The 27,014-nt window shown below is 41.2% G+C and overlaps 3 protein-coding genes across 3 annotated transcripts; 1 reads left to right on the forward strand and 2 right to left on the reverse strand.

Moving 5' to 3' along the window:
• The first annotated feature begins 497 nt into the window (after positions 1 to 497).
• On the forward strand, positions 498 to 6,757 carry c7a (complement component 7a). The gene is given in 19 exon segments (XM_018675188.1): positions 498 to 633; positions 841 to 902; positions 1,022 to 1,100; positions 1,366 to 1,507; positions 1,583 to 1,727; positions 1,836 to 1,974; positions 2,616 to 2,759; positions 2,850 to 3,093; positions 3,424 to 3,537; positions 3,641 to 3,807; positions 3,962 to 4,190; positions 4,543 to 4,714; positions 4,874 to 4,961; positions 5,411 to 5,488; positions 5,490 to 5,544; positions 5,625 to 5,813; positions 5,921 to 6,020; positions 6,125 to 6,312; positions 6,395 to 6,757. Coding segments are annotated over 19 exon segments (2,526 nt in total). The 5' UTR covers positions 498 to 627; the 3' UTR covers positions 6,580 to 6,757.
• Positions 6,758 to 8,438: 1,681 nt separating this feature from the next.
• On the reverse strand, positions 8,439 to 16,281 carry rgs7bpa (regulator of G protein signaling 7 binding protein a). The gene is made up of 6 exons (XM_018675201.2): positions 15,084 to 16,281; positions 13,894 to 14,060; positions 10,595 to 10,725; positions 10,171 to 10,315; positions 9,709 to 9,779; positions 8,439 to 9,503 (listed from the first exon to the last, which is right to left on the reverse strand). The coding sequence occupies exons 1-6, from the start codon at positions 15,231 to 15,233 to the stop codon at positions 9,412 to 9,414; spliced, it is 756 nt and encodes a 251-aa protein (XP_018530717.1). The 5' UTR covers positions 15,234 to 16,281; the 3' UTR covers positions 8,439 to 9,411.
• Positions 16,282 to 17,865: 1,584 nt separating this feature from the next.
• Positions 17,866 to 25,912, reverse strand: rnf180a (ring finger protein 180a). The gene is made up of 4 exons (XM_018675226.2): positions 25,357 to 25,912; positions 21,593 to 21,830; positions 20,462 to 20,587; positions 17,866 to 19,635 (listed from the first exon to the last, which is right to left on the reverse strand). Exons 1-4 carry the CDS (start codon positions 25,894 to 25,896, stop codon positions 19,430 to 19,432), a joined length of 1,110 nt encoding a protein of 369 aa, XP_018530742.1. The 5' UTR covers positions 25,897 to 25,912; the 3' UTR covers positions 17,866 to 19,429.
• Between the last annotated feature and the right edge of the window lie 1,102 nt (positions 25,913 to 27,014).

Here is a 27,014-nt window from a genome sequence, read left to right on the forward strand (position 1 = left end):
CACTGATCAAGTCTATTTTACTCTTCAACTGTAATTTATACAAAGTAAAGTCTTAATAGTGTTAAATATCAAGCGTCATTGAAAATGATGATATTGATATCTGAGCTAATTGTACCGAGCCAATAAATGTGGCACAAAAGTATTATCTGCTAAGATGATGTTGACTTCTTAAGTATTGTCATTATTTTAATGTGTAATGTGAGATTAGGGGAACAAATAACAGTTGAACATGTCTGTATAACATTTGACCAGTTCTATACGAAACATGAAATTTCCTTCGCCTTGTTGCAGATTGTACCCCTGTTATTAGTTGCACTGGTGTTTTTCCTGCTATAACAGGTGAAATGTCAGTGGTAAGAAAGTTCTGTTATCTCAATAATAAATGTACAGTCAGAACAAGTATAATAGAGGACTATGTTATTGGAGTAGACTCTCACTCCTAAAGGAATCCTGACTTTCAGTTTCAGAATGATCCTCGGGAGGGTCTTTTTACGTGGGAGTTGCCACAAAAACATGTTCTTTTCATTTCCCTTAACCAAAGACATTTACACCCTAAGGAGAATAAGACATAAATAACTGTGATACTGCATCAAAGCCTGTTCAAGACTCTTCTGCTCTTCACTCACCATGAAGGCAAGTAAATATTATACTCAGTTACCGGGAAATGAATTTTGCAAAACATTTGATAATGCAGATTTCTGTATCTGAGATCTGACTTCAGTGCAAGCAAATTTTTACATTTACCTTGTGTGTCAGTTATATCTGTAGTTATATCATCTTTACTGGTAACCCAGTCCTCTCTTCTTTTCCTCTCCCTTTTTTTCCTTTTCACTTCTGCAGAAGATTACACAACCCTGTTTAACAGTCTTGCCATGGCTGCTATTCCTGTTCACTCCCAAAGGGTAAATCTGTTTTTGTTTTACCGTTTCACATTAAAAGCATCACATTGTAAATAACATATATATATATACAATGTTTATTTAGTTCCATTGAATTATTCAGTTTAAATTTCATTTTCAAGGTTTTGTAACCAGAGAGTTAATTGCCAGTGGGGGCCCTATGGTGACTGGTCAGAATGTGACGGCTGCACCAAATTACAGGTTAGGAAGACTAAACATTTTTAGCAGACTTAATCTGGTTTGAAATGAAACCAACTGTATCACTGATTAGTGCACCTCCCTGTTGAGGCAATGATTAGCACAACTTAAAACAAAAGTAACACTTTATAACATGATGATTAAATGCACAACCTACCAGCAAAATTAAATTAATTAAGGTATCTCAGATTTTGATTTGATTTGTTGTTAGTATTTTTTTTTTTTTTTTTTTTTTCATATTTCTTTCTTACATTGTGGTGTCTTATAGACAAGAAGCCGAACCATGGCTGTCTATGCACAGTTTGGAGGTAGCCCCTGTGATGGAGGGCGGACTGAGACCAGGTCCTGTGAAACCACAAAAGGCTGCCCTCTTGAGGACGGATGTGGAGACAGGTTTCGCTGTCGATCAGGTTAGAAATAAAGCTCTGCTCACACCCAACCATGTAGAACTAAATAACAGTCACTGACTGTCTCTTGACCCTCAGGGAAGTGTATTAGCCAGTCCCTGGTGTGTAATGGAGATCAAGATTGTGAGGAAGATGGACATGATGAGCGTGACTGTGGCATTCAAAAATACATTGAATGTCTAAACTCCGCACCTCCACCTAACATTGAACTCCTTGGACAAGGGTAAGGGACAAATCTTGATATAGCTCCATTTCCGTGTGTGTACCTGTACAAGCACACACAAGCAGGTACCATATACTGAGCACTGGGATATTTTTATTGCCTCTGTAGGTTTGATGTGGCGTCAGGGAAGTGGAGGGCCAGTGTCATCAACACAAAGAGTTTTGGAGGTCAGTGTCGCACCATCTACAGCGGCGTCCACATGGCTCCATATCGACTGCCCCTCAGCACTATCCAGTACAGCTTTCTGGTTGGTCACTCTGGAAACTCAGACAATTGCAATTTGTATTTATGCTTCTGTTGTCTCTTTAGCTGCTAGATGTTCCGCTACACCAGTTAGTCACCAACTATATCTGTCAGCCTTTTGGCTTTTTCAGCACTCCTCTGCCAAAAAACCTGCCTGATAAAATTGGAAGTGAGGTTGATGAGAATGGTGAGGCTGAACCAAAACCCCAACATTGAGCTGAGAGATTCCTTGTTTGTTTTACTCTACTCAACTAACCACTATGCAACTGTATAACAATGCTACATCTACCTTAGCTACTTTGAGAGAAGAGTAATCAGTCTCACAGCCACATGAGATCACTTGTGAGGAAAGTGTTAACATATGTTGTTTAAAGTGTTTGACCAAACAACCAATGCTGTCATTTTCCTAGTGCGAGTGCTGGAATACTTGTAGTACACTAAATACAAAAACCTACAGTTGTCATTAAGACATTACTCTGCAGCACCACTAGTGGTCAATAGCGGTATTTGTTTTTAAATTTCATTTACATTTGCTGATATACACATAAAGCTGTCTGTTTTGTTCACTCAGCTTGGCATTTTACATTTCTCAATAATGAAATGAATTATTGAATTATATGAAATATCAAACACCTTCCTTCTCAGGTCAAAGCTCAGAATGATTTCAGTGATGAGATATTCACCAGTAAATGGCACTACGCAAAGGACATTGTCAAGAGACAGAGTGTGACCGGAACAACAACAGGATATAACAACTACGACTTACGTGAAACATATGACAAGACTCAGGTTTGTAGGAACCTGATATTCTCTTAAACATCAAGCCTGAGTGACAAAGCATCTTATTTACTTTCTGATTTTTTTTTTCACTCCTCACAGACCCAGAGGCTTTTGGTTTTAAAGAATGACATAGAGGTAGCTCAGTTCCAGAGTAACTCCCCTCAGTATCTCCCAATATCTGAGGAGTTTTGGAAGGCAATGGCCAAACTCCCATCTGTCTACGACTACTCCGCCTACAGAAAGGTTTTGGAGACATTTGGAACACACTATCTGTCTGAGGGAAGCCTCGGAGGCCTCCTCAAAGTCGTCGCCACGATTGATGAGGAAACTGAGAGATGGATGAGTGAGAATTCTTAAATCATCACCAGCTTAATAATAACAATAAGTGCTAAACAATAAATCATTCTGTCAGTCTGATATATTTAGGAATGAAAAGGCATCAGATTCTTATCTTTTTTAATATGCAACAACACTTTTTTCACAGTCACTGTAGATACTGCAGTTGTTTGCAACTATATCATTTATAAATAATTAGTAGCAGTAGTTTTCTAATGCTAACTCAATCATCAGGTTTATCAAAACTGCTACTCCATACATAAAACACTGCCTCAATCCTGCTGTTCACTTCTGGCACTAACTTTTGTTTTACCTTTGGTTTTGCCTTGTTTTCAAGGAACTGAAAGCTCCCAGTTTAATGAATGTGTAAGGACTGAACGTTGGATTCTTATATTCTCCATCACCTCCGAGGATTGCAGGAGTGATCATTCTAGTAACACAGGCAACAGAGGTACAATTTGATTTTAATTCTATAAACATACTAGAGCTTGCAGAAGCACTTGGAATTTCTGTATTGTTGTCCTTGATCACCTCTGCAAACTTTTTAAAAATAGGTAGTACCAGGGACAATGTAATGAACAAAGTGTATGTGGATGGAGGAGGCCCCCAGTTTATTGCAGCTCTGCAGTCCATGCAGTTTGATAATCCCGAGAGGAACTGGGAAATGTACTCAAACTGGGCTGATTCTATCACATCATTTCCAAAGGTCATAAAACAAAAGGTAAGGGGAAGTAAAAGAAGCTCTATGAACTTTAAAAGCTTGAACTCAATGTTGGATTTACTTTGTATGGATTTTAGAGTGTCAAATTATCAAACAATACAACCTTCCATCCGTCTCTAGTTTGACTCTCTTACCCTAATTCTTGTTTTGGCAGCTGCGGCCGCTGTCGGAGCTGGTGAAGGAGGTTCAGTGTGCTGGGGTAAAGAAGCTCTACCTTCGCAGAGCCATAGAGCAGTATCTTGCTGAGAGTGACCCCTGCCACTGCCGGCCCTGCAGCAACAATGGCTTGGCTGTCATGGATGGAAATGAATGCAAATGCATCTGTAAGCCTGGCACATCAGGTCTGGCCTGTGAGCAGGGAACTGAAGCGGAGGGTCAGCAGGGTGGGTATTTCATTTCAGACTAGTTCTTTACAACTGCAGCCAGAGAGGGTGGTTTGATATGTGTAAAGGAATAATATGATATTTTGGGAAATTATTTGCATTCTGGCTGCTGTGGACATGTTTGTTTATTTTTTTCTGAGCATGTAAATGATAAATTGTCTTAATGAAGTCCCCTTAAGTCACTTGTGTGGGTGGTGGTGTATGCTCTTATAGTGGCATATGATGTTTTGCTTTTAACAGGCTAAATACAGTACCGTACAAGAAGTAAGTGAGTCACTGTTTGCTGAATAATATCAGTTGGACTGTGATATGATCCTTGCTTACTTACCCTCATTTATTTCTTCAATCTAAGGTGTGATTCATGGTGGTTGGTCCTGCTGGTCTGCTTGGTCATCTTGCTCTGGGGGTCGAAGGTCACGAAGTCGTTCCTGCTCTAATCCCTCTCCTCAGAATGGAGGACAGTCCTGTGTCGGAGAACCCGCTGAGACGTCTGACTGTGAAGACCAGGAGCTGCGATACTTAAAGTCAGAGCGAGTTGAAGTTTTATTACGCAGCATGAATTTTGTAACATCAGTGTAACAGGCACCACCAGTTGTTGCATTGAACTTTCAAAAGGACGTTTCATGCTGATTTTTGTCAATATGCTGTTATACAACATCCTATTTTTAACTATTTTTCCTCAGGACCATGGAGCCTCAGTGCTTTGACCAAACTCTCCCACCAAGTCAGAAGTGTGGAACCCCGCCTGTTCTAATCAATGGTTACATCCTGGTAAAGATGAAGCCATACTTGAATTAACTGTACATTGTGGAACAAACTTTTATTATTTTGATAATGACACTAATTGAAACTTTTCCGGTATTGGCTCAGTATTACCCAAAAGGCCACAGCACAGTGCAGTGTTACTCATCATGTAATTTACTGTCTTTACATCAGTCAGACTAATTTACCAAAGAATACACACCCAGATTTTAATACAAGGAGATTATGTAATTTGATAAACCTAATAATATAGTCGCTAAAGCAAAAATGAGACGCAACATGGATAAACAGGGACCAGTGTGGGAGATGTTTTCTGTATGTGTCCAATAAATCATAGATATTTACACTGAGAGGTTTTAAAGAGTATTTCATAGGGTATATCAAAGGGTATCTTAATTTCTGTCCCTTTTTGAGTGTTTTTAAACATATTCACCTTTTTTTAACAACGTGTTCCACAGAACCCTAAAGACATTTACCTTGTGGGTAGCAGGGTCCAGTACACCTGCACCGAAGGTTTCTATCTCGTTGGTCAGTCCAATCCTAGAATGCACTGCTGATCAAACCTGGTCTGCAAGCCCTGGACTGTGCACAGGTGAGTACCCATAACCGAAGTTTAACACTCACCACAGTGAATTACGGTGCTGCTTTGTGAAACTCCACACTTTCTTCCAGTCCTGACATGCAAGATTGAGTCCCTCGCTGATGATGTCATAGCCTCTCCTTTAAAGCAGGCCTATGGCATAGGGGAGATGGTCACCTTGTCCTGTCCAGAGGGCAGACGGCTACTAGGAGAAGCAACAAGTATATGTGACCCCAGTCTGAATTTTTCACCAAACCCAGCAGACGTTAAATGCAGCCCAGGTAAATTTTTACTCCAAGGTGCATACAACAGAGTATGCTGTGTAACAAGATTGTTGCATGCATGAATATTTAGTTAGCAAAGTGATTGCTTTCTATATACTCCACAGTCAGTATACCACAACCACGCTCTGCTTCAGCGGTCCAATGTAAACTGTGGCAGAAGTCTTCAAGAGGGAAATGTGTCTGCAAAATGCCTTTTGAGTGCAGGTGTGTTTATTAACCTTCAAGATGGTCATGTGAATTTTTTGGCACATTGAACTGATTTAACAGATTTTCTTCGTTGATAAAGATAATGATGTTTTTGCCATTAGTTCTTCTTTGGAGTTGTGTGCCACTAGTTCTGCAAGGAGTAGAAAATCAGTCCTTCTGAGCGTGTGCAAAATGCACGCACTGCAGTGTGTGGGGAAGAAATATGTGCTAGCAGAGGACAGCACCTGCCGGTGGCCACAGCGCAACACAACAGACTGCACCAGCTGTCACATGTGGGAGACCTGCGAAGGTAGGGGCAATGCAAGGTTACAAACAATTAATGTACAGTATTGTGATCATTCATCTCCCTTATCTTCGCATCATTCTTACAGATCAAACCAAAGAGTGCCGCTGCAAGGACTCTGCGGATTGCTTGACCCCAGGATTAAATGTGTGCGTCCGTGTTGGAGAGGATCCAACTGCAGCGGCTCAGACCATGAGTGAGTGTGAGGCAGGACTACGGCGATGTAAAGGAGAAAAGGTGTCAGTTGTCAACATCCTGCCCTGCACTTCCTGAGGATGCAGGAGGAGGGCTGACCTTATCATCACTTATAGGTTATACATTCCTCATATTTTTTGACCAAATGAATATTGTTTCAAATATCACCACTTAACACACTCTAAAGGCACATTTTTATGCATGTATAAAACAAAATAAAACTGTATTAACAACAAATAAATAGTGACGAACCAGTCATTGTTGTACTTTTTGTCTAATCCAGTACTGACAACTGATTTGCCCAAAAAACATAATTATGGATGTAAATTGTAACGAGAAATTGGTATGCCTTTTCAAACAGTGTATTGTAAAGTACCTTAATTTCTAAAAATGTTATATACAGTTTGAGTTTCATACACGAAACTAGGTCTCGGTTTTGAGGAAAATAGTTTTGTAAATGTCCCTCGAGACAACGTTTGAAAATATGTGTTCTGGTCTGAGATGGTCTATTTCAAAAGATGTCCTCTGCTTACGAAACCAGACAGCACTCAGCCTGCCAAGCAAACCCTTGCTGACAGTCTATTCCTGCCTCTGGCTCGATGCCCTCTCATCGGTGTGAGCGCATGTGTGCGTATGTGTGTTTGAACCTGCCTTCGAAACTGTGTGAAGACACCAGCCACTTAATGTCTCCCCATGGCACCAAAATGCATTGGCAGCAGATGTGCGTCCCTCAGTTACACCATGTGGTAAACAAAGGCTGGTGGGTGAGAGGAAGGTGTTAGAAATAATGTTTAAGCAGCTCGTCCACACAAACTGACTTGCAGAAATGTTTTGTCTGAGGGAAAGAATATGCAGGCATGTACAGGCAGGCTATCACTCCCAGTGTGTCCTACGTCTCATTAATTCCAAGATATCCAAAAATAAATATACAGATGGGTATACATTACATCATAGTCTCTGGAACTCTATGGAGGGGATTAACACCACTTTCTGTGTTTTGATGATGGTGGCATAAAGTTGACCCAAAATCTTCCATGGGTGCTCAGTTGGGTTGAGACCTGAGGACTGAGAAGGCCATAGCATATTGTATGGTCATTTTTCCTACTCATCAAACTTGTGACTTGTATGGACGGGCCTGCGTCCATCTGTAGTCCTGTTAAACCTTTACCGTAAGAAAGTGGGCGATGGAGGATGAATCTGTAGGGGTTACCCTGACTGTATTATATTGTAGAAATTACTGATATTTTTTCTTAACTCTTGCACAGTTTTGTATCTACAATAGCTATATAAAAGTTGGGTGCATACTAATATAGGTTTGACATACATAACTCTAATTATATCCTGTACTCTGGTCCCAGGCAAAAGTTTTTAATTCAGCTAACCTGCATGTCTCAATTAAAATAAATAGAGTACATTTACAGTCTGAGGGATGATGAAAGAAACCGTGTCAGCCACTGATCACTGCATGCAGAGGAAACTTTGAGATTTTGTCCTTTACTAAAAAATGTACTTCATTCCAGCAGCAAAAGCAGGCGACCAGCAGGATCCTGTCTGAGGTCTGGTGGTACAATCTGTCTCCCTCTGTCTCTTTTTCAGTCCATCTCTCCAACCCCTCTGTAAATATAAACAAAAACTGCTTGTTATTGACTTACTAAAAGATTATCTGCCCCCCCACCCCCAGCATCTTTGTCTATATTTGTCCCCCTCCCGGATAGAAATGTTATCTTTACAAACAGGCTACAACAGTGGGACAATCTGTCTCACACTAGGAAAAAAAAAACCCACATCAAAATAGCATGAATGTTATTACATATTACTGATCACTTCATTTTGCATTCAGACAAAATGTATTTGACAAGCTTAACTTTTGATGGTTTGTCTCCACCCAGTGGACACTTCAGGAGCTTGCAAATAAGAAAATCAAAGAGGTACATCAATTGGTTTCAATAACAAAAGTTTTATTAACAATGTAAAATGACCTATATCAGCTTTGACTACTGTACCTTCATCGTGCCCTAAACATTGATCACTATCATAAATAAGCAAGATCCATGCTGCCTGCCCCCTGTCTGCACTGATTGCCTCAGACAGAGGGAGACCCTCCCTGCTCATACCAGCCAACAGATTCTTTGCTAACCAACTCCAACTTTGAAAATAATTCAGAGAGCTTTGCGTAAAGAGTATGTGTATATACAAGTCTAATGTCTCAATTTATAGATAGATATTGTGTGCAAAGAAGTTTTCTTTTTGAGTATTGTATCATATATTCCATTTTGAAGCTGGAAAGTTAAAAGTTGGGTACAGGTTCTTGGTTTATGGAAGACTAAATTAAGTACATTAAGAAGAAAAAACAGCAAGAAACAGAAAACAGAGACTGTAATACACAACAAACTTACTGTGCACAAACCTGTCATCTCAGCTCAGACAGATGAAGGTATAACTTTGTCTTTGCAAGTGCCATCCTCAAATCTTCAAATGGCATCCATTCATAAGTTATCACATTATTTCTGACAAGAACAGACAATTATATTCCCTTTTTTTAAAACATGAATCCTAAATTCATTCACTCAGGTTTGTGGAAGTGACTGAACACTGACATTATTTCAAATGACCTCTCATTCTCTTTTACATTGGACAGGCAGATATCTGACTTCATTTACCAAAAGAAGGGAAAAATCTGTTGCAAAATATCTTAAAATATATGTTCATGACTTTTGTTTTCATTACATTGCAGTTACAATTCTTCTTTGTATTACAAAATAAAATTATAAAATGGGCAGCCTTTAAAAAAAAGAGAAAGAGACAATTTATTGGAAAATGGCAGTAATAGATTGGTGGGAGACACAAGTGGTGAAGGACAGTGGGTAATGGTGTCTTTGTTGCCGCCTCCTACCCACGAAGGTGGGGCCCTTAGCTGGTTACTAGGCAACAGAGCCCAAAGAATCGCCTCTTCCTCTGTCGGACCAGTGGGTAGGGAGTCAGGTTCAGCAAACTGCTGTCATCTGGGCACAAGAACACAGGGACACCACTGCCAAGTCAGACATTTTTGCTAGTCTTAGCTATGAAAGTCCCTGTCCAAAAGACTCTTTTATGAATCCTGACTATAAATGATTTTGAAAGTGTCACTGCTCTATGGGGTTGGTGTGTGTGTGTGTGTGTGTGTATAAGAGGGGTGAAGGTAAAGAGAGTATTCAACTTCCATCTTACCTTGGTTCTTTAATGGTAAAGGCATTGTCTCCCTGAGTTTACTGAGAAGGTTCTTCATCTCCCTCATATCTCTGCAATGACGAAAATAAGGGCTTTTATGTAGTGTACCTTTAACACCTAACGTGGTACATTTTCACACACACATGCACACACAGTACAAACATACATACAGACACATACACTCAGGCCCACAACTTGAAAACAGAAAATACTCACTTGCTTTTAAAGAAAGCATTAGCTGTTAATGATGCAAAATGAATGTTATAATGCAAAAAGTTCATGCATCTGTGATCTTTTTAATCCTGCAAAGTGTCATCATTATTGTGGCAAAAGTTGAAAAAAAGAAAATACTCATTTACTTTGCATTATGTTTCACGCACACACACAACACTCACTCACATACAGAAGGACACAACACACACACACACACACACACACACACACACACATTTGTTCACCTACTTTTCTATGTTTTCTATGTCAGTTGCCACCAGCCAGCAGAGCTGAGGACAGTCAGTGGGGGAGGAAGACGTGTCCTCCAGAATGGGGATGTCTGAGCTCTCCTCAGTCTTACTGTCGACTCCGGGAGGGCCACAGGAATCCTTACCTGAGGCACACAGAGAGCAGCTAATCTTAAACATGTGTCGCCACTAAATCCATCAACACATAAAGAAAACGCATCAGATCACATGGTTACTATAAACTTTAACGAATAGGTACAAAAGTACTGGTTTACATTTACTCACATGTATTCAGGTTTTCTGATCAGGCTGCTCATAGTACCATTCATTTCAGGGAAACAAAGCATAGTATAGACATGCATATACACACACCTACACACACACACACAAGCTTTAATTGCAGTGAGATTAGTTTGTGTATTAACCTTTCCTGTGGAGCTGCAGGGAGCCCAGCAAGCAGACAGATTTGAGCATCTCAGTGATGTACATCTCCAGACAGCACTGCAGCTGGATGAAGAGCCTACAGATCTCAGGGTGGATCTCCCCATCCTCTGGCCTGAAATGGCATACACAGTGAGGTTACTGGTTAGCTGGAACTTGATGAACTCTGGATGCAATGACCAACTTCATGGATACAAACTAAAATGACAAAATTTGGGAAAAGTTTGGCTTGTTTGTTACAGGGAGAGTGGAAAATTCATAGAGAGACTCTTTGTATCTCTGTGTACAGTTAAATGGCAGTGGACTGATGAGTTTAGCCTCATTTAGCTCAGTTACTTAAAGTGTAAGTGCTAGCCTTTATCCTAAAATTGGCAGCAGCACCACTCAAACGACTTTGCCTAATATTCAGCTTATACCTTCCAAACTGCATACAGTGAAATAAAAAAGGCAAGAAGCTGTCCTAAACTGGGTAACTACGAAAAAAGTAAAATAGTAAACAACAGTATAGTAAACAATAAAGTAAAACAAACAAACAAACAAACAATCAAACAAACAAACAAACAAACAAAAAAAACAGTAACACAGATTGACCCCATTATAAGATAATTATTTGATTAACTGATGAGTTGTCTTGTTTGGAAAAATTATTGTAGTTTGACTTGCCAAAGTGTGACTGAGTGCAGTATGTGGAATATGATGACATATGTGTAAAAATACAACTTTTGTAGAACATTTGCAATTTTCAGCATACACATCTTCTGTGTCACAGCATCAACAGCCAAGCACAAATGTAACTATTATGCTTTTATTTTGAAATATCTTAACTTTCAACAAATGGGAAGAATAGCCTTGGTAACACTGATGGTTTTGACTGCTTGTGTTCACATTAATATGGTAAATAAGATAAGCTGCTGACGAGTGAATAAGAGTGATCTGCTTCATTAAACTCATCTCTGTTGCTTTATATCAAGAGCAGACAAGGTCAACTCACTCACTCACTGCATTTCTCTTGATTATGTTATTGTGTGAGCAGTGCATCCATATTTTTAGTTTGTTTAACTGTCTGAGAATATATTTTAAAATGCACTGAATAAGTTCAAACATAAACACTGCATCTGAGTATTTTTTTTTATTTACCCAGAGCTGGCTTTTATGAGACACCACAGTAGCTTTACAACCATATAAATCTGGTGTTCTAGGGGAAATTACAGCAGGTGATATTCAGTGGGTGTGATATCACATGGGAAAGTGACAGCGATGAAAGGTGTGAAACTTGCACCTGGTACAAATATTTCTCACATCAAATCATGCTGTTGCATCTCCCTCTTCCAACAGTGAGCTTCTCCTTACCATCCTTGTTTTGTCACAATGCTGCCTTCTTCCAGCACTGTTGCTAAAGCACAGCTGTCATCAATGCTATCCTTGCTTATCAGCTTTCCTCTAGCACATTGGAGAGGCCCCGCATCACTCAAACCATTCAGACACACTGGCTTTATTTGATTAAAGGGGAATGATCTGTGCTGTCTAATTCAAGCTCTGTGTCTCTAGTAGTGGAGGGGCAGACTGGCCTGTGAAGCTTTTAGAGAAGGAGGTTTGGAGTATGTGCTGGTGATTGATTATGATAATGATGTTGATGCTGATATCAGTGGGAACTTAGCATTCTCTCTAAAGCTGCTGCACCCTCTCTATTACTATACCTGCACCAGCAGCAGCAGCAGCAGGAGGAAATTCAAATGCAGGACCATAACGGATAGTACTCGCTGACTTGAAAAGACAGGTATAACTGTATCTACCTAGTATAACTGTATAATTATGAGCCATATATTGGAAAAAGAATAGTGCAGAGCATAAAGGTTCTGCACAGTAAACTGCACCATCTCACCTTAAATAAGACATTATTAAAGCCTTGTTATAAAAAGCAATCGAGATGCCTGTGCTCAATGGATGTTGTATGATTCATGCCTCTGCATGACAGGAAGTGTGTCACGCACATGCAGTTCAAAGTCTCCATACATTAAATGGAAAGATTTTGCCATGCATGTAACAGACAGTGAAGGAAATACATTCTTAAAATCAATGTAAGATATAGCAAGTGGATTAATTATTGAACCAGGAAATAGGTTAGGGAGCAGAGCAAAGTGCAGCCTAGTACATTTTAAACTCATATTTATAAAAACTTATAAGTGGGAGAGCATTAATATGATTTCACAGGTCTCCAGAAAATTTGTTTATATATGTCATTCATGAGGTGGAATATGGACTATAGCTAGAGTAAACCTGAGGCTGTTATTGTTCCAACAGTGCCTGGCTGAGCTTTGGCAAGCAGCTAGCACTGCAGACATCCTCCAAATCTCCCTCACACCACTGGCTTCAGTGTCTGTCCCATTGTTATTTAAGTAAATTTGAGGGTGCCAAGTCAGCTGGCATCTTAGCCTCACCGAGGACCTTCAAATCCCAGGCCTTGCTTTGCCCTTCTTCCACTGGCACAAATGTGGAGGAGATGTTGTACTCAATAGAGAGTGCAGGCCAAGTCAACAGGCATGTTAGGCTTCCACCGCTGCTGTTTTCCCTATACCTATAACCAAAATGTATCATAAACAAACCACTTGTGATGTATTTCGGCATGAAAACGTACTCAGATTGAGCCAAACTGTGAAATGACTTCAAATCGAATCACTCAGCGCTGACTGTTTCATTATGGAATATTTTGCTACTGAAGGAAGAAAAACTCAAGAGCAACAGAGCAACTCTCACAGTACATTAAAATCCAGAAGTCAGTGGCTCCACATTATTGACACTATTATCTCGGATATTCATCCTGTGATGCATTCCACTTTCATTCCACTTTATGCATTAACGTTTTAGGGCCAACTAATGGGAAGTGGTCAGTTGCAGCATGTTGTTGCGATTACTTCTTGGTAAAGCTGCCCCCCATTTCTAGCGGTTTTTAAAAGCTGATCTCATGTTCATGTTCATTTCTCTTGTTTTCCCAACCACTAATGGAACAGACACTTGGGTGACTTCTTTGAAGTGTAGAGGAGAAGGCTTAAGTTTACATGTGCCTAAAAATTGGGACGCTTATGCAAATTAAGAGATGTACTTTGGTTTAAAAAAAAAAAAAAAAAAAAAGCTGCTTTACAACTTCAGGCGCAGCAGTGTGTTGTAGCAGGCGCCCCAGTTGGTGCAGTTTCCGCTTTCTCCAGCACCACGGATAGCTCTTTTGTTTTTTGTTTTGCGATGGCAGTCATTCTCAGCACCGTGGACAGCGTCTGTGCCAACTCACCCCGATATCAAGGAGAGACTGTGGTGTGCCGCTCTCGCCATTTCGCAGCCTTTAGTTCGGGTCTTCAGCATTTCGGCCCGTAAAGAAGGACAGTCCACAGTGATTTCGCCAATGGAGATGACCAGTTCACGGTACAGAGCCACAAGTGTGTTGAATTCTTGGACGATCTGTGTTACAATGAGATGATAAAAAATCACACACAAAACTAAGTTATTGACCAGATAAGCAACATACAAACATAACATTCAACTTCTGCTTTCTGGTCACTGCAGTAGAATAGCATTTATCCTTTAACCTGCATATTGACTTGTCAACATGAAAACGTGTGAGCCAGGAAGGAAATGCTGAACAGCACTATATCCTGCCATACTATTGTTCCCCCACCCCCCAACACACACACACACACACACACACACACACTGGGGACAAATAATTTGCTAGTGCAAGTGCATAGTGGTATGCTTCAGTAGAAGTAGTATTTTCAAAAAAAAAAAAATTGCAACCTTGCACACATGCGGTCACAAAAGCCCACTGATGCCTGACAGAAACACGTGATCAAGCATTTCCATTAAACAGCCCGCAAAGTCAAGAGAGTGCAACGGTGAATCCATTGATTCTTTGATTTAAATCATTCATGCCAACTTTGCTCGTTTGCACGGGCTCAGATATTGAGGCTGGGGCGCCAATTATTTCGCTCATTTTGTGTGCAACTCCTGCACAGCATTCTGCTGCACTCCCGTGTACGAGCAGCGAGTCTCCATGACGTTTACTGATGTATGAAAAGGAGGTGAAGCAGGCTATACATACGATCGTTCCTGCCAGCATCTGTCAAAACACAGGACATCTGTGCCACGATCACGAAATGTTGAAATCAGCCCCCCCCCCCCCAAAAAAAAAAACCACCACCAGCAGCTTTCCACACTCCAAATGCAAATCACACAGTAAGTCTGCCGAGAAGATCTGTTTGGCTTCACTGCCGACAAAGCAATGCAAATGCATACAGCTATTTTTAGGCTCCCAGACCGGGTTACAGTCTTTTTTTTCTTTCTTTTGCAGCTATTAACAGCTGTCGCCTGTGCATCCTGCATCCACGGGATAGCCGAACGTCCTAGAACAAAGAAAGCTTGGGATAATAACACAGCACTCTTTATCAGAGGCACCATGCAGGCATTGACGTGTCGCAAACCTACCATTCTGCAGTCGGCCACGGCGCGCTGGGCTTTGCGGGTACTTTCGGTGCTCTCCCTCCTCTGTGGGTCTCGGTAAGGAGGCTTGCCGATCTGGAAGATGTTCCCGGCGGATCTGGGGCGGTTTTTGCGCCCATTCGATGCAGAACTCATGCATACACATCCACTAATAAAACAGCCCTAGCACAGAACGGTTTTTGTCTTATTTCCTCCTTTCCCCCCCCCCTCCTCCTTTCAAAAACTCCACCACTTTCTCTCTTTCTGCCTCACCACCCCGCAACCCTTTACTCCTCACCTTATTCTCTCCTCCGTTTACGCTCAATTCACCTTCGCCAACTACCGGCTGGGTCGAACCTCGATTATTGTTAAAGCTCTAGCCTTTCTCTCGCGCGTTCCTCCCCTCTTGTGCGGGAGAGGGAGCGAAAATGTATTTATTTATTTATTTATTTATTGCCCCCCCCCCCCCCAGACGAGCCTCAGAGCGCAGGAAAAGTAACCGGATGATCGCCCGCGACTCCTCTCCGCATTGCCTCGACTGCGACGGGGCGCAAGTCACCTTCACTCCAGCAGCACACGGTGCACAGTGAAGACCTCACACCCAACCCCGGAGTCCAGCTAGCTGAGATGTCTCCTCTGACGCACCGATGTCGGAAGAAGACGATCGCATTCACGGATATTCTCCAAATGCAACCATTTTTTATGATTGCGCGTTTCCATTAAGCACAAATAAGATAACGATCTTTTCCCCCCTCTCTCTCTTTCTCTCTCCCTCTCAGCTGCTGCACAACCTCCTCACAGAGACGAAATAACGCTGCTGCCGATGTCCCCTCTGACGATTTCACAGCGTACACAGTCAGACACTTTAAGCCTTCAGCGTCGGAGAAAAGCTGAGCGTTCGGAAAAACGAACAAAAATCCCCCCCCCCAAAAAAACTTAAACCCGGTATCGCTGTCCCAAATTGCGGCTCCCAGTTTCTGTGTCTCTGACTGTTCCCAGCTTGTGGCGGGCCTATATCTCCTAACCTTGGAAGAGGCAGTAGAAGACGAGCAGTTGCTACAGGCCTGACGTGGCTCTGTGGCTGGAAACACTGCGCACCCAAAGGACGGGAATACTAATAGGGCCCATCAAGTCAGACCCCCGCCCTGAGCTGTAGCCTATATGAGGCCCCTAAACGTCTGAAACAAAGTGGCTACTGAGCACTTTGCCTCCACCCAGTAAAGAAGTACAATAAAATCAACTCATTATTACAGCAGCTAAAGACTTAAAGTGCGTCAGTTTAAACTTCAATATTGATCACTACTGTTGCACTAAGAAACTGACCCAGTTATGCGCATTTGCTATGCATAAGTATATATAGGCTCATTTTATTTGGTCTTAAAGTGTGTTTTATAGTGTATTTTTTCTAGGCTATGCAACAATATTAACATGATATTGTTAGTACTTGGGTTAGTTAGTTTACTTTATCAAGAGTTCACAGTGACCTAAAGATATTGTAGGAGGAGTGTTTTTATAGGCCTGGGAACATGATGCTTCAAAATCCTATGTTTCTTGGTAACTGCACTAACTCCTTTTTCCTTGCTAAGGATAACCTTATACTTGCAAAAAATGCATTTTATATCCTATATATGTCATGAAAAATATAATTGGTGGGCAAATACATAAACAAAAAAAGTATTAACTGGACTTATAAGCTGCTTTCATGCACAAACACACACCAATAGAGCGCCAAAAAAAGAAAATATACACAGTATGCAGCAGTATACAAATAAGTTAGCAATAAATGTGCCAGTAAAAGTTTACCCAAGAAACTCCTTCAACATTTTTTTTCCTTGGGTGGGGGTGGGGAACTGTAAATGCGCCTGAATCCACTGGAAGCTTTCAGTGGCGACTATTTGCCCCTCCTTGCTTTTCACAACCACAGAGAGGAAAGTATGTGGTACATATTCTGAATAAATTAGGAGTCCATTTCAATGTATGGTGAGTGCGCTTTCTAAACCAGCATTACTTTTTAATTGTGAAGGAAAAGGAGGATTTTAAAAATCCATCTATGTATGTGTTTGAGACATACACCTGCAGCAGCATTCACACAGAGACACACAAAGCAGAGTGACAGAGTGGCAGAGGAAAGTGGGAGACTTACAGAGTAATTTTGTGTCTGTTTAAATGTCACAGATCCTGCAGTGATCGTGTGTTTGATTTGGGGTGTTGATCTCTCAGGAGGAGATGGCACTGTAGCCTGTCCCCTTGTTTCTCAGCAAGCCAGTCCATTCTTCTTAAATGGGTTATGCTCTATTAATAAACACATTAAAATTTGGCCAAGAGTTAATCAGTTTTAAATATTACTGCCTTACTGAGTTACCAGCCAAAAGTCTTTCTTCATGTCCTCCCCAAACTCTTCCCGCTGGGACCTTGGACATCTCATCATGGAAACTCCAGCAAAGGACAGAGTCAGGTCCTTATCTAGGAGTAACCAGAGCCTGTGCTTTCCATAGAGGAAGCCCAAATATATACATCTTGGACTGCTTTATGTCCTGCACAACCACAGGGGTGACACTTTTCATAGGGAGAGGTCATTCTGTGCAATACATCAGACCACTTCACCTAACTTGTCAGCTCACATGGCTCTACACACACAGCAACACACCTTATGCCATATCTGAATATAGGAAACAAATATAAATAGAAAATAAAAATATAAACAATAACTGATCATGATATTTCTTTATTGATTTGCAAATGATTTGATAATTTCTACTTAAAACAAATTATTTAAAAATTCACTGGGTTCATTATATCAGTAAATAATTAATATTTCACAAATGTGTGTAAATGTGAAAATTATTAGCTCCTCATTAATGAATGATTTAGATTTATCAGCAAATTAGTGATTTACTGTTCACAAGTGTGTGATTATTTTTATTTATTTCATTTGTAATACGTTTATCATAATCATTATCATCTCATGGGTTAAAAATTACAGAAACTTTACTGGTATTGTAAAGTTATACCTACATGTGCACTGAGAGCACATAGAGATTCAAAGCCCACCTCATACTTCACACTGATGCAAATGGAAAATGAAAGTGAAGCCCTTCGGAAAAGCACTAATAAAAGAATATTTGGTATCTATGGCTTAAAATTTGAAATGTCTCAAGTCATTTGTTTGGCTATAACAAATGGTCTCACTTAAAATTTACAAATTTTATTTTAAAGCCACGTCTACATACCTGTATGTATGTGTTCCTGTGTAAACTTTATTTGCTATAAAATACAGTGACTTAGTAAAACCAAATATGTATTCCCTCCAGGGGAACACAACACAAAATTAACTCTCACTGAAAAAAGACATACTGCATTGTATAAATTCAAGTGCCAACTAAAAAGGTTTTAGTAGCAAGGCTATGGTGTATGGTGGTAAACTGGGACACAGAGGCTCATTAAACCATAAGCAATTGGTGTAAACTCATACCAGTGCATGTAATGTGAAAATTCACCCAAAAAGTGATGCTCACTCGTGTAATTTCATAGGTGTTTTTTTGTTTTGTTTTGTGTTTTTTTGTTTTATTGTGGTTTGGTTATTGTGATTTTTAAATTAAACTATGATTTGCATTGTATTTCTATAATGGCAATATTCAGTATCTGTGGTACTACTGTTTTATGTTCTGGGTTTGGGGCCAAAAATATAAACAAGTACTATAGAAATCTTCAAAATCTCTGCTTAATTACCAAAGAGTTGTTTATGCTTGTGTTTTTGCACATCTCAACATGAGTTAACATTTTGGGTTAGTAAGTGTACACCTGAAGAAAAGTAAACTAGAATTTTCCATTCAAAGTGTTACTCCATAAAATGTCTAGTAATTAATATCATTGAGGATAATCTGACTTGGAGTAGTTCAGGCAGCTCCTAATCAAAATCAATCAAAATGCTAAGCATTGAAAGACTGTAATGCGATTATGTTGAAAGTAAAACACCACAATTTTGAAGCTGTATTAACTCCCATCCATAGAGGCACAGGACATGTTGTGCAACCCACATTACATGTGCATCGTGTGGAGACAGGGAACAGAGAACATTGGATTCCCAAACATCTCCCTACATCACTCCCCCATTTCAATCATTTATTAATGAGAGACTACAAGCTGGCACACTGTTGTTTTCCCTCCACCACACCATCCAACCTGCTTGAAATTCACGCATAGTCTCCTCATTTAACTCTACAGCTCAGTTTCCCTCTTTCCCCTATATATTTAGTATGTACTTGCCTGACCTCTGCTTCATCTTAAATTCCTTACTTAACCTTCATCTTTGAGTGTCTTCAACTTTTCCTTTCACTGCGTTTCCAGGACTGTCAAAAAGAAGGGAAGAAGAGGTAGCAAAGGAAGCAGAATATGAAGAAGCCGATAACCCAGTTGACTGAGTAGATATAGATGATGACCATGTCCATGTCAAAGCGCCAGCCTCGGGAGTCATCCTCAAAATCCATTGCATCCAGACGGTAGCCTCCTCCATGGGGGAACTGGCGTCTTGCAATGGGACTGGACTGCCTCTGGAAGCCTGGTTTGGGTGACAAATGAGGCATCTCATCTGGTGGTTTTCAGTAAAATATTTCAGCAGGAGTTTTCTCCTCGCTTGAATTCATGTACATTACAGTAGAGTCTGATGTTGAGTTTTCACAGTGAAAAAAGTATCAAAATGTGAAACAACATACTGTGAATGCCATAAAAGAAACTATTACAACTTAAAGGTGTTAGGTGTAAGTTTTCTCTGTCGTCGAAAATGGTTCCTTGCTGAGAGCGGGTGCTGGTGATGGTCGCTTGCCAAGATCTTCAACCATTATCGCATTTACAATACAAAAGGTTAGAATATGCCCTGTGAGCAGTGTTATTTCCTCAGGCAATCTGGATGCTACAGTGAGTCGCTATCAGAAAGTGACGAAACCAGCCTACTGGGGCTAGCTGGTTAGCATGCTAACTTCAATAGAAGAAAAGAAGTGACATAACTAGAAATAAGACTTTTCTGTTGCTTTCCATCACTGGAGACAGCTCTTGACAAGTAAAGGAACTTGTGATATTTCTTCTAGACTGTTAAGTAAACATCTACTATTGCAAATGTAGCCATAGCAAAAACAAATAGCTCCTCCAAGTATAATAGACTGAGCCATTTCTTGCTGAAAGTCATAATTGTTGCCACAGAGTATTTGGAGTGTTTGATACTTAAACATCTTGGATCTTATATCATTTTAGATAGTAGCACAGTATAGTAGTTATACATAGGTATGACACCAATTTTGGGGAACAGTAGATCACTGCTTAACCAAGCAACTGCCAAATCTGGTCATTTGATCCTGAGAGTTTCCATGTATAGGGAATCAAAAACTTGCCTCCAAAGATACGGAAGAGTTTTCTGCAGCTTGGGAGAGGCCACTTTGCACAACTCGCTTTCTGAAAATTCTGTTTCCGGGAAAGGTATTCCTTTGGGAAGAATGTTCTTGCTGTTTGGTTGAGCTCTGTAAGAAAGACAAAGAGACAAACTTAATATTATCAAAAGCGAACATCTTCTTCACACCTCCACTTCTTGATAGCCTGGATAGATAATGTTTGATTTATTCAGAATTATTCAAAAAAATCAGCAGATGCAGCATCACTAGAATCCCTCATTTTCTCCTTGTTCTGTTGTCAGTGTGACCTTGGCTTTGGCAATCAACACAAGAATCTAATCTACAATCCTTGTCACCTAATCACTAACAAGAGTCCTTTAGTGCATCTGCAGTCCTCATAACCATGGCCACTCTGCCTTTTTATGTCCACAGCAGTGTCCCTGCCGCTCACTTTCTCCTACATACGTCTAGAAGTAGGCCAACGTGAATCACAGAACTTCATTACTTATTCATGGATTTGTCCAAATCAGACCACGTCCTATGTAATCAGTGTGCAGTGATCATGAGGTTACATAAAATATTTACATCAGTGTACTGCATATAAGTGCAAAAACTCATTATTACAGTGCATTGTGTAGCATTGTTGTGTAAAGGCATTAGATACAAAATTAGGGTTTCACTTTTCACTGGTTAAAAGAAAAAAATGTTCTTATCATATGGCAATGCATTTTCCAGCCAAAAGGAATAGTACTTCTATCAGTACTTCTATCAGAAAGCACTAAATAAAAGTGTTCAGATTGTGTTTGATTCTGTCCTCTCGGTCTGGGTGACTCATCTGGTCAGAGCTGAACTAAAGGTCTACTCTGCTCCCTATGGGACATCTGCAGCTGGGCCCTCTGAACATTCTGCAGCTTAGATGTCATCTGTGTAACAACCAACAAACATAAGAATACACATGTATTCTGAAAATATGCATGTAATTCTGTGTTTTTATAATCATTACATTTATATGAATGTCCTGTTACTGATACTGGCAGATTTTAAACTGTTTTCATCTATGTGTGTATAACCTAGGAGCTAATTATTTCAAATCACGTGTTTAGTACAGTAAGTGCTTTTTGCCCATTAGCTCACCCTTCTGGAAGAAGACATGTGTGATGATTGTTCTGCAGAGGGGGCAGGGCGTGTTGGTGGGGCTGTTCTTAGCCAGCGTCCTCAGACAGGGTTCACAGAAGATGTGGTTGCAAGGGTGGCACATGTAAGGGCTGAAGTACACATCCAAGCACACGGCGCAGATGTAACCTTCTCTGTCCCCGGCACTCACGTCCTCATCATCATCGCTGCTGCTGCTGGATGGGTTTCCTGTTGAACTCTATGGGGTGGGGGTGGGGATGGGGGTGGGGCAGAGGAAGAAAAGACACTTTTAAACAATTAGGCATCAAATGGGTTGCTGAAGGTTGATAGGTACACAATATAGGCACCCATGTATGGGTACAAATATCTTCTTGTGTGACTGCAGACCTTCTGCTTGTGCAGATAAATATTTATGTGCAATCATTCAAACATGCATGTGTTCACATACAAGCAGATGTAATGTTGATATAATGTTGTTTTTTTGGATGAAATTCAAGTTGGATTAGGAATTCAAGGTCATGACCGCATATAGTGAGCTTCTCAGACAGATAGATTAGACACAGAGTATCTTGCTTTGCATCGAGTGACCCTTAACATAGGAGGTTTTAAGCATATATTATAATTACAAGATGTCATTGCACAGCTGCATAATATATGTGAAAATGTCTACTTTCATGGTCCTCTCGAGATTCCATCTAAAAAAAACCTTCCTCTTCAATACACTTAATTTGATCAGTGTAAATGTCTTTGACACCCACCTGTACCACATAATAATATGTGTGAGGACACGAGGGTGTCAGGTGTTAGTTCCGCAGAGTGAAATGTCTAGCTACCTACATATTCTCACATCTTACAGTACAGCACAAACGCAGAGGAAGCAATCTGACCCTGAAGTTGGCCTTAATTCAAACTCTATTAACTTTGCAGAAAACAGCTGTAGTGTATCTCAGTATATTGTTGTTCTTGAACAATCTATCTAGGTTTTCCATAAGGTTTTCCACAGTATGAGTCATTCATACACAATTCTGTAAGATAAAAAACATTTGTTAAGCTGCAGATGGCCATTCCTTTGTTATTTTAACCTAGCTAGCATGCTTTTATTTCATACAGTACAAAACATCTGCAACCCCCACTGCTCATATCCCTCTCTTCTCCTCAGCAGTCAACTTCCCCCCCTCCTGAGTGCCTTAACACCTAAATCCACTCAGCTTCCTATTTCCAAATCCCAACTATAACTCATATGAGAGGATATACCAAAAACGGTTTCGAGAACAGTATCTGGGGTCCCTCAAGTCCCCCACCTCATCCTCAGACCTGTGTCGGCAGACCCCTGGGGGAACGGTGTCTGAAGCTCCAGTCTTGAGAAAGGCCTGGGGGTACATCCAGAGTAATTACCACTTTCTCACCCAGGGGGAGCTCCAGGGACTTCCCTGTCACACCAGCCCTGCCTCCCAAGGTGTGTCATTAACACAGGAGAGAACGCAGGGCGCACTGTAATCCCAAGTAATCATGGGCACTGAGGCGCTCCCCTGGCAACATGTACTGTAACATGGCAGCTTTGTCTTGGTTACAATGATAAATGAGTTCATAAATAAATAAATACACCTATTCTATATCAGAGAGAAGTACATGTTCAAACCAATAAATAAATAAAAAATCTTTATGTCGGTAGGTGACGTAAACTTCCAGTTCACCATTGTAACTAAATGTTGCATGATTTGATCAAGAGCTACTGCACCACTAACTTCAAAATAAAAGTTTGTGTACATGAAACTACTTAACAACTAACTGCAACTAAAACCACATTTCAGCTTCTGTACAACAGAAATTAGAGCAGCTGGATAAAGTATCTGAACAATGCCAAGACTAATTGCCTTTCCATCACACTGGATGAAACCACTTCCTGTGGGAAATGGGATGACAATAACACCCGTTCTGACCTTTGGCCTGCTGTATACTGTATGCAAAAAGTCCCAGGAGACATTGCACTCAGAAATAGAGTTACATGAGATTCTAGAGTCTAAAACTACCTTTTCCACAAACCAAGCAGGCAAAGTCACGTGGATGCCGTAATGTTAGGGGACAATTAAGGAGGGGAGCTAAATAAAACATTGTACTTGTCAAAACAAATTGTGAAATACATATCCAAAATCTAAACCAGGCTCTGTGACCAGAGGGATGAGGGATCAAGTCCATGAAAATCTGAAGAAATATGAGAAGGTGAATGAGGAAAAACTGTTGTTGAACTGCAAGCAACACTCCCAAGTGGTGCAGTGTTGCTCAGTGGCTGATAGCAGAAGTGCTGTGATTGTCCTGGGCTGCTCTCAAGTGGGAACGAATGTAACTGTGCATAGCTGGGTAGAGCTGAGAAAAGACAGTGCATATTCAGTAAGCCTTGATAATGATAAATGAGCAAGCGAGCTCATTCAGTTTCCCCTGAATAAATCAAAGTTTACGGGGATAGGTAATTGGAAAAATACTATACCTATTCACTTTTTATCTAAGAGTTAGGTGAGAGGATCAATTCCACTGCCACTAGCCAAGCTAGCACACAAACAAAAAATGGCACCAACCACATATCCAGCTGATGTAGATCTATCATCTATGGCGTGTGATCCAGTTAGCATAGCGAGAGAGACTAAAATAAGAAACTTGCGTTTCTTACATTTGGCCCTTGACCCATTCAGACTTGTGATAATTATGGGGCAAGTGGGGAAAGATTTAAAAACGCTTCACTCTCTCCCACAGAAATAATCCACCACATAATAATAGACACAATTATATCTGCTAGAGCCAGATAGTACAAGTATTGTGTATCTACATCACGGCTGAACATTAACACACAAACTCCAATGAGCGAGAGGAAGAGGAATAACTTAACTAAAAACAATATGATCACCAGGGGGACACAGAATTAGAAAATGGATATTCTCTGTTTCAAAGCAGCTAATTCTATTCAGCTTTCAGTAATACAGCAGTTAGAATAATTTCAGTCCACCAACGTGACTGCAGATCTGCAGCAGCCAATCAAAACTGAATCTGCTCTTTTGTCTGCTTGGTTTTGAAGGGCTCTCCGCCCAAGCCTCATCATGCAACTAATTCAGATGTAACCCCACTTTAAACCGCACAGACAATGGCTATTGAGATGAGCTGGGTGCTGATAGGGCTGTCGAGAGTCAGAGTCTAGATGAAATGAACACACACAGACTCACACAAATACACATGTAGCCACACGCAGCCATATAAAATGCTATAAATAAATACTGTAAAAAGCAGCGCAACGCAGCAATATTTAAATCAGATTTTTCTGTCTATTGCATTGTATCACACACACACAGAGACACACACACACACCAAGCTTCCCCTTCCTTTTCTGCATTAGCCTTCCATCTTAAAATGTAAATAGACCTTTAAGTGGATCAGTTAGGTAATTTAAGGCTGAAGTGCCCGACTATCAAATCTCACGGAATCACTTTTGCAGAGTTTGCTATATCCACCTGCTCCCTAAAAGTCATGATATTACCATGTCTTTTTTTTTCTTACTCAGTGTGAACTATGCCACTAATGCAATCTGAGAAAGAAAGTCTGCACATGAGAAGGGGAAAAGTTAGATTTTAGTTAATGATCATTCATCAGCAAATAATTATCCCTGTATCTCCCAGTTTTTCAGTGGCCACCAAACAAATCTAATTGTGTAAATAGTAGAACAGTGACTTCAGTGCCACTGTCGTGTTGGAGGCACTGAAGTTAATTGTGTCATTTACCTGTCTGCTCTCCTGCAGTTGACTCTGTCTCCACCTCTCCCTTCTCCTCTGCCTCCTCCTCAGACACTTAATCCTGTTCTTCTCTCTTTTACTCATCCTCCTCTCCCCGAAAGGAACACAAGCCAGCACCACTGCCGGGGTCACGGTTTGACCCGTCACCTCTGTCACGCCGCCGCCTTCTTCGTCACCATCTTCCACGTCCTCCTCCTCCTCTTCTTCTTCCTCTTCCTCCTCCTCCCCCTCCCCGTCCTCCTCCTCCTGCTCCTCTTCCTCTCCTAACTCTGAGCTGGTGAGAGATGGGTTGTGTGTCTGACAAGTATGATGGCTTCGTGATGACCGTCCAGTTGCGGCCCCTGTTCTCACCTCCACCCAGAATGGATCCGGCTCTCTTGATGAGCTAAACGGGTGGCGGTGCAGGTCTCCTGTGGCCGTCCTGGGTGATAGTCTCTGAGGTGACAGAGGCGTAGGATCTGGACTGGATGGGAGGCTGAGGGAGAGAAGAAGACATCGGCCTCGTTGCTGGCCGAGGGGACTGGGCATTCAAATTGGCGGTGGTGGTCGGGAAGCAGCCAGTGCTGTGAGGTCTAGGACACGTGTGTCCTCTCTGCAAGTTATTTGATCCCTCTCCAACTTCAAAAGCACTGTTTAACTGGCTGTCAGAGTTACTGCTGGACAAACTTTCAGTGCTTCCTCTCCCCTGTCTGTCCTGGGCTCCATCTCCACATGTCTCAGTTCTTTTCTGCCTTTGTTTTCCTCTTTCCCTCCCTCCTATATGATCAACATTTTGTCTTTCCTCATCCCTTTCTTGGTTTCCCCCCTCTCTCCATCTTCCTCTGTTGTCCTCGCTGCAGGTCTTTCTCTGAGCTTTCCTCCCTGGTGCGGAAGGTCTCACCAGCTGCTCCACGCTGCTCGACCTTCCCTCTCCGGCTGGATCTGTGCTCCTCAGCCTGGGTCTCGCTGCCTTTAAGCTTGGGGTGTACGTCTCATTGTTGCAGTTTTCTTCACTGGACATCCTCGCTTCCGCGACCTCCAACTCTGCTTGAGCCATTTACACCAGAGGCTCCCACATGGGAGCTCATGACGGCGCTTTTCGAGCCCCTCAGTCACCAGTGGAGCGTATCCGATGCAGCTTCAACCAGCTAACCTGGTCTTTCCCCTGCCATCCTTCCTTCAGTCTCCCCACTTCTTCTTCTGGATACAGTGTTTTTTTTAGGAGTTAGGGGGACTGTTCCAGTGCAGAGGAGGTGGGCAGTGCAGCCATCTGGCCTGGCCTATCCTGCCCCTGTTAGCCCCCTGGGACATTCCACACTGTTGACAAAGACAAAGTCCCTCTGGTGAGCCCCATTACAATAGGTGCACTGTTCACGGCCTCACTATTGTCCTGTGTGACCTATAGAAAACACATTGCTATGCAACCACTGAACACACAAAAATAAGGTGAAAAAGCCAGAGCCACCTTTTTTTTCCTCACGTCCACTAACATGGTGTCAGCTTTTTTCACTCTCCAGTTGATAAGCAGATCACAGAGTGAGTGGTTCTGGTTGGTTATGTGTGTGTATGTAGTTGTCACAGAAAATATAATGCCCCAGTCTTTTCCTTTATTTGATGTCTGACTCTTATTTCTTCTGGTGGATCATTGTCATAGACTTTCAGTGTAC

Source organism: Lates calcarifer, linkage group LG13, assembly GCF_001640805.2.
Source record: "Lates calcarifer isolate ASB-BC8 linkage group LG13, TLL_Latcal_v3, whole genome shotgun sequence".
Taxonomy (NCBI): Eukaryota; Metazoa; Chordata; class Actinopteri; family Centropomidae; genus Lates; species Lates calcarifer.

Bases quoted from the DNA above. Each gene is read 5' to 3' on its own strand.
- rnf180a (XM_018675226.2), bottom strand. From the start codon at position 25,896: ATGCCCAGTCCCCTCGGCCAGCAACGAGGCCGATGTCTTCTTCTCTCC. The intron at 20,588-21,592 runs GTGAGCTAATGG...TCTTTCTTACAG, and splicing joins ACATGTCTTCTTCCAGAAGG to AGCTCAACCAAACAGCAAGA. The intron at 19,636-20,461 runs GCAAGTTTTTGA...CACCCAAACCAG, and splicing joins ACTCTTCCGTATCTTTGGAG to GCTTCCAGAGGCAGTCCAGT.
- rgs7bpa (XM_018675201.2), bottom strand. From the start codon at position 15,233: ATGAGTTCTGCATCGAATGGGCGCAAAAACCGCCCCAGATCCGCCGGG. The intron at 14,061-15,083 runs GTAGGTTTGCGA...ATTGTAACACAG, and splicing joins CCGTGGCCGACTGCAGAATG to ATCGTCCAAGAATTCAACAC. The intron at 10,726-13,893 runs GTGAGTTGGCAC...ATGCCATTTCAG, and splicing joins AGTCTCTCCTTGATATCGGG to GCCAGAGGATGGGGAGATCC.